This window comes from Epinephelus moara, chromosome 1, assembly GCF_006386435.1.
Source record: "Epinephelus moara isolate mb chromosome 1, YSFRI_EMoa_1.0, whole genome shotgun sequence".
NCBI lineage: Eukaryota > Metazoa > Chordata > Actinopteri > Perciformes > Serranidae > Epinephelus > Epinephelus moara.
In genome coordinates, this window is record NC_065506.1 from 33,135,659 (window position 1) to 33,151,513 (window position 15,855).

General features: G+C 39.9%; 1 protein-coding gene across 4 annotated transcripts in view; it reads left to right on the forward strand.

The window, feature by feature from the left end:
* The window catches only part of LOC126393385 (protocadherin-9), a 317,522-nt gene that overhangs the window by 70,549 nt on the left and 231,118 nt on the right, over positions 1 to 15,855 (forward strand). For 3 of the 4 annotated variants that reach the window (XM_050049530.1, XM_050049547.1, XM_050049554.1), the window contains exon 3: positions 14,360 to 14,461. The exons of the other annotated variant lie outside the window; for it this stretch is intronic. In XM_050049530.1, the coding sequence (XP_049905487.1) occupies positions 14,360 to 14,461 (102 nt within the window). The remainder of the gene's footprint in view (positions 1 to 14,359; positions 14,462 to 15,855) is intronic. 4 annotated transcript variants of the gene reach the window in all.

The window sequence follows — 15,855 nt, forward strand, 5'->3', positions numbered from 1 at the left end:
TGCTATTTATAAGCCCGAGTTTGGCATTTTGGCTGTCGCCTTCTTGTTTATTGGAGCCAGATGTGACCATATGTGACTTATAGACTGGAGTGACGCCTCGTAGACAGCCTGTCACTCAGGCTGCCCTGCCCTTACTGTAAATATACCTAACCTTAAGCCTTAAAAAATGTAAATGGGTTAGTTAGATCAGTTTCCAACTGGTGGGTCTTGTCCAAGAGTGGGTTGCAGGTCTATTCTGATTGAACGTATATATATATATATATATATATATATATATATATATATATATATACGTAATATGTCAAGTTTGTAAAAAACACACTTTATTTTGAAGTACAGTGAATTACTGGCGCAGAGTTTTTATTTTGAAGTGTCATATCCTGCTGTAGACTGAGTGACAGCTACTTGACAGAGACAGCAAACTAGCTCAATGACATGGCCAAACGCAAGTCTGATGCTTGATGTATTAGCCTGTGTGGGCCTTGAACTAATGACTAAGGAGAAATCTGGACCCCGTGGCTGGACCAGTTGGGAACCACTGAGTTAGATAATAATTCATCCTGTGTACAGTTGACACGAGCGGGGAAATTATCGATAGAGACCACAGCGTGTTTTTTGTTCCAGTCAGTAAACATGCTTATTTCTGCTGTAAAGTTGGGCATTTTAACATGGGGGTCTACAGGACTGTTTTTAGCACCTCTGCATCGGATTTATATTTCACAAAAAAAAAACAACCAAAATATTATAACAACACATACATGCCATTCACACCATTGTCTCATCCAGTGTTGAACCAGTGTGGATTTTGTCATTGACAAGGGCTAATTTTGACATGATCGGCACACCCCCAGGATTGCTAACAACCAAGGGAGAACAGACATGTCATTGGTTGCAAATGGGGGCACACAGTCGTGACAGGTTGCAGTAGCCCATAAACAAACAGTTGGATGGCAGCAGGAATGTTTTCAGCTACAGGTCAGACTTCAGAAATCAGAATCAGCCAAGAAAATTGCATCAGTGCATCTCTATCACAAATTGAAGGCACTGAAAAAGCAGTACATCCGAAGTCATAATAATACTACAGTCAAACCAGTTACCTGTGTTTATTATTGTGATTTATTAATATACTGTACAGTGAAGAATTCAAGTACAGCAGATCTGAATATGACATATAAACCAAATGCCTGTTTCCAGCACATGAGGTAATTGGTATGCATCCCTCTCAGGTTGTGACCCAGGTCTTATCTGACTTGTCATGACCAGGGATTAACCTGTGTTGGCAGGCTTGGCAAAAATTTGACAAAAGAATAGTAGAACACAGGTCAGATACGGTATAAAAGAGGTACTAGAGAGTTTATCTACCCAAAAAGATACTGTTCTCTCAAGAGGAGGGTGCAAGAACTACTGTCTGCAAAAGAAAATGAAGGTCAGAAAAGTACACAACAGAGTGACCACTACAAACCCATCTGATCTCAGGGAAAAGTGCTGCTCTGCAACAACTTTCCTCTCCTTTTGTACATGACTCCTCTGGGAGAACTCCCTGGGTAACACTATTCTGAGGCCAGAAGCACAGACAAGACCCCCAGTGAGATGAAGTCCTACAGAGATGAAAGGCGCTCTTACAGAATAGATGAAGGGCGAAGAAGAAAAACAAGAAAGAAGAAGAAGGAGGAAAAAAAACTTTTCTCGCTGAAATTGAATGTCACGTATTAGTCTTGGTAGTAAATAGGTAGGAAACAGCTTTTAAAACAGATGAAGTGTTTGTTCAGTCAGGTTACAATTATCACTATTGCAACCTGTTTCATCAGAAAAACTGACATCTCTATTACCTCGATCTCATTCCCGCATCTCAGAACAGAAGTAGCTCCAACTGTGCAGTAATGGCAGAGAATTGTTTTTGTTAATGCATTCACTGTGTTCACTGGACGACCTGCAGCATTCTGCCTCCTCGTCCCCGCACTCCAGATTCATAAAATCTGCTTATTAGAATTCTGCCACAAGTCCGGCTGAATTCCTTGAAGCCATTAGCGGTTGTTGAGAATGGTTTGGCCTGGCCTCAGCATCGACTGTAATGACAAGGACAGGGTGCCAGGGAGAATCAATGCGTCTCTGTGGCTCAAGAATGAAACTGTAACAGCAAGACTGCCCCCATTGAGTGCCGGACCGCCGTCTTTTTCAACCACTTAATTGATCAAGGTTTTATTTATCTTGTCACAAGACTTTAACCTAATTTGTTTTCCATTCGCTCACAAAGCACCTCCATTGAATAACCATGTTAACAATCCACAGTATGAGGCTACATTCAGTTTTCACCCTTCTCTGAACACGCTTTACACATTGTTTCTGCATTAATTTACATGTAGCAGGGGCACTTTTAAACGTGTTTAATTAATAATCATATCAAACATAATCTCTATATTAATTTTTGTGGGAACACACACTTAAACAGAGTGCTTCCATTAGAGAATATTCCCTTTTTATGTGTTATAACACAGCAGAGGGGGGCTGAGGGCTGAGATGGATTCCTTTCCCTTTGTTCTTTCTCAACAAAGCAGAGGTGCATCATGCATACCCTCTTAACTCTGCAAACATGCGAAGATGTCCCCGTAATTGGGTGATATTTTTTACTGCAATACCCGCTGCATGCATTTCCATTACATTTCTGTCATAAAATACCCTCCTCACAGTCGTCAACTTAAATGGAATGTCAATACTTAGTGTGTGGAATGGGGAGCGTGGAAATGGGCTTAACACTGGGAACCATAAACATAAAGTTTAATGCCGCCACCAAAGGAAGGGCCAATCACAGCGTAGCTTTGCAAATCAAAGAATAATAATCACAGATTTTCTCGCCCAGCCATCTCAACAGCTTAATATAAATAAGTTAGTAGCACCCTCTTGTGCGCTCTCATTTTCTAATCATCACCAATTTCCTTCCCTCCATTCCATTTTCCTTTGCATTGCACACTTTGCCTTTCCTTGCATCCAAATCCTCCACACATTGTACTTTCGTTTCATTTCTAAATTTATTTTATCATTCAGTGATGGAGTCCAGGCAAAACAAAGCCGAAATTAAAAAAAAAAAAAAAAGAACAGCAAAATCAAATTATTTTGTATGAAGTAGGGATTGGATTGTGGAATAAGAGATGATGCTGCTCGGCTGATCGCCGTCTAATGTCCAGAGGAAGATTCCCCACACAGGACTACTTTATGGGCTCATTTTGTATTACCACAGCTCCGACTGTAAGTCAGCAGGCTGCTAAGAAGGAGACAGCCGTGCCAGCACAGGGCGATTATTGCCTTAATATATTAACCCATATTGGGCAATTTCCAGTGACAAGTCAGATGATGCTGTGATTGATTTTACTGTGCTGTAAGTGTTAACTGTTAACACTACTATAAGCCCAATATGGTCATCGTTGTATATCAACTGTTCAGACAACTGCGGTTTGCTCTCTGGTCGCCAGTTTTCTTACTGCTTACCTCGAATCCATTGAGAAAAAAAACATTTTTTCTTTTTGTGATTAACATTTGACACCATAACAAACTAATAATGTTAATACATTGCTGGGTGAAGGGTTGGAAATTAGCACCAGCCACCAGTGAAATGCTGGTAAAATATGCAAGTGGCTGCTAGATTTGCTTCTTTCACCAGACAAAAAAACACAATAGTAATCTAATGAGCGGCTGGTATATTTTTAAAACCCCCAGCCACAGTGACAGATGGACAAAAAAGTGAATTTCCGACCCTAGATTTGATAATAAATAAATTAATTAATGGCTAAGTAAATAAATACTAATGGAACAGTGGAGATGAGTCATCCGCATAACACAATATCGTTTTTTCCCTCTGGAGTCTTACCACTAGTCGCAAGATAAACATCATGTTCTTTTCTTAGCAGTACATGCAAACACACACACACACACACACACACACACACACACACACACACACGCACGCGCACTCAAACACAATGCCCTGTGATGTCAAGGAAGAGTGCATACAGTGGTATCTCTAAGGTAATTAAACAGAACTAAAGGTCTGCCGTGACTGGGAGGGCTTGGCAGGGCTAGACTAATGGTAAAGCTGATTAAAGTGTGTTTTATCCCCCTAATGAAACTCATCTTCTCAGCCCACAGTATACAGACAAGTTCAGCAGAGTAGCTTTACAGGCCCACAGAGACTTTCAACAGTTATGTTGTTATTCTTACCTTTACATGTCGGCCATAAAGGTTCATCTTCTTCAGGGTTACCAGTGTGATCCCGAGCAACACTAATTGTTTGTGATACGGATTAACTTTTTAACTTGGTATAACGTGGTATAGAAAGGCCTACTACTATACTTAACATTTACTTTAATTTACAAGCAACTTACAATGAGTGCATTTGTCTTCCATGTGAGCAACACCCGGATCTTATCAAAAATGTAAGTACCTCTCTCCCAAACAAACACCTAACAACATGTCTGGTGCTACAGTACAAATGCTTTGAGTTTTTAGAACAGTGTTTTCCAACCTTTGTTACTCTCACAGTTCTTCAGATGAGCTCAAATAACCCTTCATCAACACTGCTGTCGTGTCCCAAATTGGCCTGCCATGATGACTTTTTGTTGGGTGATATATTGTCAAACAAATAATTGCGATGAACATTATTATTGACATTTTGAGACCATTGTATGCCACTGAAATAGGCCTAGTGATAGTGTAAGTAGTGCACCATATCAAAAAAAAAATGAGAGTAGATTATTAAGAATATACAGACACTGGAATTGGAATATAAAAAAAGTATTCAACATATACTTACAGGAGCAGTGTGAAAGATTCATAGGATTTAGTGGCATCTAGTAGCGATGATTGCAGATTGCAACCAGCTGAAACTTCTCCCATGTGCCAAGCGTGAACTCCCATTTAGGATTACTTAAGTATTCAATGTTCAGACAGTTTTTACTGGGAGACAAATTATCTGCAGACCCTTTTCCCTCTCCAAAACAAATGGACCATGGACCCTCAAAGTGGCTGACACAAGACCCCAAATGGCTCTATCTAGAGCCAGTGTTTGGTTTGTCTGTTCTGGGCTACTGTAGAAACATGGCAGGGCAAAATGTTGGACTCCGTGGATGAGGACTCGTTGAGTAGGTATGTCTGCAGCTGGAGCAGCTCTGTGACCTGCCCTCTAGCTCCATGACTCACTCACCTTAGCCTAAACATCAGTCCATGATCCCTTCGCTCCTTTGCCAGGAAGTGGAGGTCCCAGCAAAATTGCTAAGTTCGTGATTACCTAGCTATGAAGTATTAAGTTAAATGAGAGGTGGTTAAGGTTACAATAAGAGTAATGGGAATAGTTACATCTCGTTACTTACAAAGAGAATCATGTCTTTGTGTATTATAAACTTTAAAGAGTATTATTGCCACATTTAGTCTTGTTTCTTCGCTGCAGTGCAGCATTGTAGCAGGATTCAGATAACCGCCGTGTTGGTAGGCTTGTCTTGTACTAGTGGTGGGCACGGTTTGTAGGGGTGTGTCGTGTATGCCACAAATGAAATGTGTTTGCAGCTATACCAGAGACCGTTAATAAACCAAGACAGACTAATTTAAATTCATTTCCTGTACGCCTATCTGTGTCACATAGGTTTTGCCACCGCCCCACCCCTTTAGGAGACTTGTGGCAGTCCTGAGTTGATTCATTCCAATTGGAAAAGTGAACTTGAGTCCAGATTATGTCCAGTCTCTTCGCCCCATAGCCACTGAAGTAAATATTTGACCTATTTTTCACAAGTCCCAACCGTTCTAGACATTCTAAAACAGAAATGGCATTTTTCAGACACACAGATCAGGAGAAAATTGTGTTTGAGACATCTGTGTTTCGGCAACATGCTCTTGCAAGATCTGGTAACAACTGACACGATCTTACACTTACACTAGAAGATAAAAATGAGCTGCAAAATAAGGAACAAACATTAAGTTTGTACTGTATACAGTGTTGTATTGTTTTGAAACAGATTTCATCCATCCACACGACGTTTACTATACTTCAGCCCACGAAGCAGACTGTAAGTGTGTACCATTTTGTACCATTATCGCAGCTTGTAGTGGGGTGTCCTCTTTTTTAGAGTATCTTTGGCTATACTTGTCTCTGACTCACTCCCTATGTAGATATAACGACTCATTCAAAGGTAATGAAAACACAAAAAATCTTATTTTCAGGTAATTATACAATAAAAAAAACATACTTTCACCTCTGCCAATATATCTTCCCTGCATAAGAATAAAAACACACAGCAGTTAAATGAATCTACTCCCAGGACTACTGCAGAGGGCTGTCTCTACAGTAGATATGCTTATGGTGGTAATACAAATCTGTGGTTGACAGTGCAGGTATTGCAATATAGAGTGATTAAATTAAAGTGTAAGAGCAGTGCAGAGTTATTTAATAGTTTGCCATTGATGTTATGATTGCAAAAATATATGTACAGATACCAGTGCAGATACAGACTTTTGTTTTTGTAGTTAAAGTCCCACTGATAGTCACACACCTGAGTATGTGACATTTGTTCTCCGCATTTGACCCATCCCCTGAGGGAGCGGTGAGCAGCAGTGGTGCCGCACTCGGGAATCATGTGGTGATCTAACCCCCCAATTCCAACCCCTGATGCTGAGTGCCAAGCAGGGAGGCAATGGGTCCCATTTTTATAGTCTTTGGTATGACCCGGCCAGGGATCGAAACCCACAACCTCCCAGTCTCAGGGCGGACACTCTACCACTAGGCCACTGAGCTTGTAGAAGGTGCTTGCAAGACAGTATGTATAAAATCTAAGTATCTTTATGGGAGCAGCCCAAAATTACTCAGTTTTAGACTTTTGGAGACAAAATTTGGCCAATGGGAATTAAAAAAACCCCCAGAGTGATGCCTAGTGGTGGGGGAAATAAATCGATTTTTAGATGCATCGAGATTCTGTCTTGAGCATCGATTTGGAAAACTCATAATCGATTTAAATTTTATTTTTATATTTATTTTTCAAATTACCGTAACTCCTCGACCATTCACGCTATCGACGTAATTCCAACGGATTCTGAAAGCTGAGAAGCTTAGCGTAGCTTTCCAGTGATATACGGTGACGTCATTACCTGTGGAGAAGGGGAGGGAAGTGGGCACAACAGGAGGAGAGTGACACCTGATGAGGAGAGTGCAATTTGGAGTGATTTGGCGGTGTTTTAGCGGAGTTTTGGTGAGTTTTAGTGGAGTTTGGGTGGCGTTTTCTTTGTGAATAATATTTAGTGTTGTAAATAATAGTATGTGTGGTTTTTTTTTTAGAGCTTTTGAGTTTTTTTAATACCGTGTTTTTGAGTGTTTTTTGCCGTGTTTTCGTCGTGTTTTCACCATAGTTCGTAGTTTTGACATCGTCCGTCTTTTTTGTAATAGTTCGTGTTTTTATAGTTCAGATAGTTATAGTCAATTATAGTTTTGTAAATACTGGAGGAGAAATGTTGAGGAGGTCGACTTTTGTAAATACTGGAGGAGAAATGTTGAGGAGGTCGACGTGGGACAGGAGAGTCCCGTTGAGTTTTGTGGATGAGGAGGATGGACCGGAGGAGACTGGTGGAGTGTAGTCATCTCAACCACAGTAAGTAATAGGCCTACAGTTTGTATGCACTGGATATGTATTCCCAGCTTTATTACAAATATGTTTTTCAATATCTAGTGTAAATTTTGTTATTGGCTCGTTTTATAATCTAAATTGTTGCCCTCGGAATCGGATTTGAATCGAATCATGAGGTGCCTAGAGATTCTCACCCCTAGTGATGCCTCCTGTCACTAATAGACAATCTTAGCCAAACTCCAGGTGCATGCAGTTACCTTCATAATCAGGCTGTTGCGCTGCAGTCAGCTCCAGGGATGCACAGCCTGGACTCTGGGTGGATTTATGGAGTACAATATGAAGTTTTTGAAGGGTAAAACTACAAACAAGGACTTTTTGGCTCCTCGCAAGGGGTTGGCATTGAGCTATCCACTACCAGGACTGTGCCTCTTCCATTTCAAAGGTGCAGCTGAGGTTACAGGTGAGGTAACTTGACACTCTGTCATCTTTTAAGACTCTTTGATTTTTGGGGATGGAGGGGGAAAAAGGGGAGAGCCGTTGTGTTCAGGTGTTGTGGTAGGGGAAACCAAGCACATGTGAACACAGCAGGTAATATAAGGTTACCAAAATGATGGCGGTCATGTCCATATGTGGAATGATAAATCAATAACTAATTATTGTGACAGGCCTTGGCCCAAGAGTGTTCAATGAATGAATAGATTTTAAAGTAGATGCTATTTAACACTGTTAGTCATTTAAAAGTAGATACTGCAGTAAATATCGATGCGTAGGTTTTGATTCCTCTTTCAGTTTTCACGTCTGGATTTTCTTAATTCCACTAATAGTGGCAGAAGCGGCACAATTTATCAAGTATGTCTAGCTCTTTATTTAATTATTTGCTTACTAGATTTTATGATCTCAGTTGTAGCATATGGTGTTCAGGTGTTACAGCCCACTCAGGTTGGTGGGAGAAGTATCCTATAGATGTTTATTGGTTATTGTGTGGAAAATAATTAAAGATCAGCAGCACTGCAATTTGTAATCACATTTGTAGGCCTAACGTGTGGACATATACTTTAACCAAACGTATTGTTCAGTTAGTTGTGTTCATGAATCTTTGTGTGTACCCCCTGGCAGCTGCAGAAGCACCCCCTGGGGTGTGATTGGGAATCACTGTTTTAGAAGACACTCATCTCTGGAAAACACTTTTTGGACACAGACATAATAGAACCAGACTCTATTTGGCAAAAACACCAGGGCTCTAATTTCATGATGGCACATGGCTGAGCATTGTGCTGACAAAGCCACATGGCCGTGGAGTGTTTTCCCACTCGTGCCCATTTAGTGTTTTAGTGACTCACTATGAACTTGACTGTGTTAAATTTCAAAGGTAGGTGCAGTACGTAGGACGGCGGCTCAGTGGTTAGAACTGTCATTTCACAGCAAAAGGGTTCTGCGGTTGAATCAATGTGCATTTCATGCGCTCCACTTTCCTTCCACAGTTCAGTGACTTGCAGTTTAGGTAAACTGCAAACTCTAATTTACCCATAGACACGAATAACATTGTCTATTGATGTGTGTTAGCTCTGTAACAGAATGGCAGCCTTCCCAGTATGTGCCCTGTCTCTTAACCAGTGCATGCTGGAATAGGCTCCAAACCCCCACTAACCCTGCACAGGTGGAGCAGGTATAAAAGGTGTGAAGCTTTTCTGGTGGATTTGAGCTTGTATTGCTCAGCAAATAACACCTATACTTGTGACAGATCTCATCCAAAAATGTGAAATTTCTTTTTGTATGTATTCATGTATAAATGTGTTTGTGGCATGAATGACTGTGATCCAGCAAGGATTGTGCACCAGGATGTGTGAAATGAGAAGCGTCGAAGTGTCAGCACCCTCTGAAGATGTCAGGAAATGGCTGTTGGGTGCCCTTTCCTTTCCCTGCTGTCCACCACCCGTCCTGAGTGGCTTTTTTCTAATATAATTTAACCTGTTCTGGGATTGAGCAATGGTTTCTCGGGACATGAACGACACAGTGAGCAAATGTGTCACTGTATATCCTCCTACGCCAATATAGGGTGCCATATATTCACTTGTCATGAAGCTGCGTCTCCTACATGAGAAAATCAGTATATTTTTGAGAGGGGGCCTATTTTTTCCCAGACTGTTGTGTTGTTACTGGTCATGGTGGGTACCACTCCCACCCACACCATCTGAAAATGTATTCCTCAACCCCCTAAGCAGCATAGATGTGCAACATGCCTCGCTTTAGCCTCGAAATTACCAAAAGTCAGTTGCCACCGGCTGTTGAGTCTGCATTATGATGCGTTGCTGGTTTAATTTCAGTCTCATTTTGGTCTCCATTTGTAATGCAACTGTCCCCTCAACAGCACTGCACATTTCTGGAATACTTTCAATGTGGGACTCTCCATCAGTCATGCCACCCTCAGCAGTCCCTCCACTGCTTCAATTAAATTGGAAACAAAATCAATTTTACCCCCAAAAGACCAAATCACCTACACCACTATTTACCATTTAGCACTTTCTCTTGGACAGAATTGTACATTCTGGTTGTTTGAATGCATTTAGTTGCATGACAGCTCAAATTAGGAAGTCCAAACAACAATTTTAATGTTAATTTCAGGTAAATGAAGAGAGGAGATGAGCGCACCACCAAATAGAAAGCAGAGCATGTCAAAAGTAGACTGCTCTTTTCTTTGTGCTCCCACTGCTTTAATTATCTGTTTATCTTTCGCTGCAACATTTCGATCCCAAATGTTCTCCTTTTGCCATTTAAGCTAATGGAAAGTGGACTGAAGCCTCACGTCACCGTCAGCACTCAATCAATCTCAATAACCCCGTTTTATTCATGCACCTTATTTTTGTTGTCAGCGTTGACAGTATCACACACTGCAACCAAGGATTTACCAGGATCACTCTGACATTGTGGAGTGAAAAATGATCAATTATAATGTTGCCAACTCTTACTTCCCCTCTCTCTGTCACTTATCCCTGCGGTGATAAATAGATAGGTACTAATAAATAATCTCACATTCTGAGCAGTTTATGGAGAAGGACTGCCATTAATTAGAGTGACAGACAAGTGGAATATATTAAGAAGATGCATAATGAGATAAAGGCTCTGAATATTGCTCTACCCTCCTTTCACCCATTTCCCCTCATCTTTCGCCAATAATTGGGCGAATTTTTGAGGGAAACCGCTGTGAGAAAAGTTTCTTGTTAAAATGGTCTAAGTGCATCTAAGAATTAATATTAATGATGGTGATGCATTTTATTTATAGGCACCTTTCAGACCACTCAAGGACACCTTTCAAGACACAGTTTAAAACAAGCAGCAATGTATCCATAGATTATAAAATCAAACAATTCTGTAAAATACAACAGAAGTTATTAAAATGACGAGACAAAAATCATGATTATAAATATTAGGTATAAAATCATCATCAAAAAGTCATCATCGGTGCAGGTGACTATATGCATGTCTCCATTAAATCAGACTAAGTATGCCTGTTGTTTTTGTCATGAGTAGTGACAGAACAAGGTCAAATTTTCAGAGCTTTCGCACTGCAAGTAAAGGAATCAACCAATCACGTTACCTTTTACTTATAAGGGTAATAAAACAACAACATGGCGGTACTGCAGTCCAAACCAAGACAGAAAACTTTATTACTTTCTTCAACCTTGACAAAGGCAGCACATACCAGATCCAGTCTTTTCGTTCCTTTTCACAATAAAAGCCCTAGACTAGTGGTTCCCAACTGGTCCAGCTACGGGGTGTAGATTTCTCCTTAGTGATTAGTTCAAGGTCCACACAGTCTAATACATTAAGCATCATACTTGTGTTTTGCCATGTTGTCAAGCTACTTTGCTGCCTCTGTCCAGTAGCTGTCCGTTAGTAACTTATTTTACAGCAGGAAATGGCGGTCCACATTAAAAGCTGTGTGCTGGAAATGTACTTTAAAATAATTTTTTTTACAAACGTGACACATTTGTAAGTCACTTGTGGTCCATTCTGAATGGACCTGTGACCCACTTTTGGACCACGACCCACCAGTTCGCAACCACTGCCCTAGACAGTAAACACTGTGTGACCGGCGAATCTATTCATATCAAAACCTTTTACTGAACAACTGTTGCAACTGTCGCAAATTTGCATTGCTGCAGGTATGAATAGATTTGATGCGAAATTTTTGCAGGCAAGTATTTCACATTTTCTGGTTGTTTATTTGGCACGCCCTTAGTGTGTATAGGCCTTTTACAGTTACAGTAACACCAACGATAGGTCAACACAACTCAAGTTTTTTTTCCCCGTTGACATTAACGGCAACCTGAACAGACACAAGGCTTTAAAATACATTCACAAATTTTGCCCCAGTGTTGGTGTCCAATTGTATCATATAAAGAATCCAAACTTTGTTGGCTGCTTGGGTTTCCATTCTATCTAAAAGGCTAAACAAAATGTATTATTTTATATATTTTTATAACTAAAAAGTATATTACAATGATATGTATCATTTTCAGTTTTACCATGCTTGCCATGCTACAAATAACCTCTGTATGAGTAATGCATTATTGACTGCTTGCTGATGACAGTGATCCAACCAAGATGTAAAATGTTCCCTCATTATTAATTATCTGTTTTTTTTTCCTATATTTTTTTCAAGCCCATTTTCAGAGTTCATTTTCGGAGTTAAAGGGAAAATAAATAAATAAAGATATGAAAGATATAAGGAACCAATACAATCACAGTATAATAATGACAGAGAAATAAAAAGAAGAAAAAAATAACTAAACAGTTATAGAGACATGGGATTGTGTATAGTAGAAAATAATAACTAATATGTTCTAATATCTCATACACTGTACACATTTTTATACATTAAATACAATGACAGTATAGCTGCAGTCTCCCATCATCTATCAGCCACCTTTTCTCAAACACATCTTCCCTAGTCCTTATTTTGTGAGTCACTTTTCCTTTTTATTAAATATGGGGGGTTAGTTTTTTTCCCTACACTTTTGGTTATCTCTTTCAGTGCTGTGATTCTCAAGATTCTGCTGAGAGACTGTATCTGGTTTAATTGTACAATATGTTACCATCCACCTAATTCTGTACATGGTCCAGTATCCTCCTATAAGTGTCTGTTAACTGAGCCTGTGTGCACTTAGAAAGATTCTGCATATTTTTCCTCATATTCAAAATGTGTGTGTGTGTGTCTTGTGGTGGGGGTGGTAGCTGTTTATTTGTTTATATTTGTGTGTGTGAGTCAGATGATGGAAACAGTTTCATGCCAATGACAGCAGACAGTCTGACAGACTGACTGGCATGTTGCCATTCAACATAGCTGAGCCTAACACAGCATCAATAAAAAGTCTCCACCTGTGTTGCATAGCTAAATAAAGCTGCAAGCAGCTAATATATTGGTAGCCAAGCCGTAAACAGATAAATAACTGAGAATAAGTGCAAGTGAGTTGACTATTTTTAGGGAGACAGAAAACTGTCTTAAGTAAGCAAGTTTGGCGAACAATATGGCCTTTGCTGATAAGGAGCACAAGTTGGATGCTATATAGTGCTGCTGCCCAGATAACCCATTCCCTCCTTTCTCTCTGCTTCTGCTCTGTGTTGTTGTTGGTCATCTGGAAGTCAGTTAAAGACAGTGATTTATGCCTGGGGCTTCATGCAGCATAGCCTCATTACACACAGCCATTTTGAGAATCAGCAGATAATTACAGTATACATCATAGACCTCATGGGGCCCAGCAGATTCAGTCTATTCCACTGGCCTGTCATTTAGGCCATAGGGCCTCAGGAAAGGAAAACTGGATTCTAACCTCATTTGGAATATAATTTGCTCTTCATTTTACAGGAATACTTGTTGAAAATTTGTTGTGGAATGTTGAATTGGCATCTTTTAAGTGCTCTACTGCGAATAGTCATTATAGATAATGATTTCTTTTTGCTAATGGTTTGTCTTTGCTCTGGAAAAAAAAGAGACACTACAGAGTCAAGCTTATTTGAGGGCAGTAAAATAGCTTTTAAAAAAAGAAGGACTTAGATTTTTTTTCAGCATTTAACATCATAATATGTTTATGAGTGAAATATACTGGGTTTGTGAGATCTTAAAGGGACAGTTCACCCCCGAATAATAAAGTGCATATTTTCTCTCTCACCTGTAGTGCTATTTATCAGTCCAGATTATTTTGGTGTGAGTTGCCAAGTGTCTGTAGGGATGTCTACTTTTTTCCGAATATAACAGAACTAGATGGCACTCGGCCTGTGGTGCTCAGAGCGCCAAAAAATACATTTAAAAACCTGCACAGTGATGTCTCTTTCCAGAAATCATGACCCAGCTACTCAAGATAATCCACAGATCTTGTTGTGAGCAGTTAAACGTAGGAACTATTTTCTTTCTACCAAACTACACCCACCAACCGTATCACCATGCAGAAGGGTCATGATTTCTGGAAAGAGACATTGCTGTTGAGTTTTTTTAAATGCCCTCTTTTTGTGCTTTGAACACCACAAGCCAAGTGTTTAGGTCTCCACACTATTTGAGAGAAGGTAGGTATCTCTACAGCTGATGTCTCCATCACTCAGCAACTCACGCCAAAACAATCTGTACATATTAATAGCACTACAGGTAAGAGGAAAAATATGTATTTTTGACTTTGGCTTGAACTGTCCCTTTAAAACAGAATAACAAATAAACCAAAGCTAGACCAGCAATTCTAACAGACTTTCTTTTCCAATCTTCCATGAAGGGAACTTTAACTCGTGCCCGAACTGAACTGAATCCTGAATATCTGGACCTCCGTCCGCGAGCCGAGCTGAACCCTGAATATTGGACCCCTTGCACCCCTTTAGTGAGTACTGATGGTCCCATTTCTCACTAAACGATCACCATAGATTCACTTACCACAAGTCATTACTTTTAATAAAGTCAAATTATGTTGTACAGCAGTTTTGCTTCACCATCCCACGCAATGGCACGTTAAGCTCAGTTATGATTTGTTGGATTCAGTATCATTTCCTCATTACATGACTCCATCCATGCTTAGGCATGCTTCTGTTTGAAATACTGCACTGAAATACACTCTGCTTTCTCCATATCTTCGCCTTCCTCCCTATACATTGTTTAAATATATTTTGCCTCTTAGTTACTGTGACATATTGTACTTACAACATCATTAAGTCCAAGGCCTAATGCGATGCTAATATTCATGCCATTTTTACTTGAGTAATAAGTATTTGTCTCATTACCTCCATGCTTAGAAAACACAGTGCTTGATAGTCATCTGGGGGTTGGAGGAGGTTTGCTTGTGTTGCTTTGCTCGCACACTGGTGAATCTTAATGATGTCAGTTTTTCTTACTCTCTGTTATCAACTACAGTGTATCAACATGGGGAGGGTTTCTTGTAAACTAGCAGCCTCGCCATATTCTGCCTGCACTGTGAACAGCAATGCCAAGTTTATTTATTTTTGCCCTTTCATGATGCAGGAATAATTTGCTGTCTGTAAATTCCTTACTCACCATTGTGTATTATGCACAGTGTTGGTTGGAGATTCGTCTGCTTTATCTACTGCATCTTTTTTCTTTCTATATCTGTCTATATCTATATATCCTTTGTGTTCTCTGCAGTGTGTGCAATATTCCACCACTGGAAAAAAACTTGAAGTTTGAGGTTTCTCAGTCTAAGTTGCAGGTCTTTGCATAGGCATCAGTGAATCCATAGAGAATTATTGATTTAAATAAGTAGTCAATATTTCCCTTCTATGTCAGCCATGTGTGTGCCTCTTTATTGTACGCATATATCAGATTGCAGCTGCCCTTTCCTTACTGTTGTGTGAACTGTAGCTAAGTGATATATATACACAACAAATAAGGGCAAATGTTGTGAACCACTCATATTAGTTATAGGCTTAAAATGAAAAACTTTACGTATGCAAACATAGCTTGCAAATTATTGATCAGTGCATTTGACCTTGTGTGAGGGCATCGTGGATTTGATATATCTGATATATGTGTGTTTTTTTATGAAGGCTAGAAGACAGGAATCTGTTTTACAAACCATTGTCTTGTAGTTACACTCTCGTTAGTCGTACTCCCAGTTTTCCCTACATTAAACATTCATCACCTGTTGTGCTCCCTTGGGACCACCATCAGCAAATGGGGAAAAAGCTAACAAGACAGAGGTATAGACACAGTGTAAACACAGGGAAGTGATGTCCCTCCCACCCAAACTCCCTTGGGCTGGGA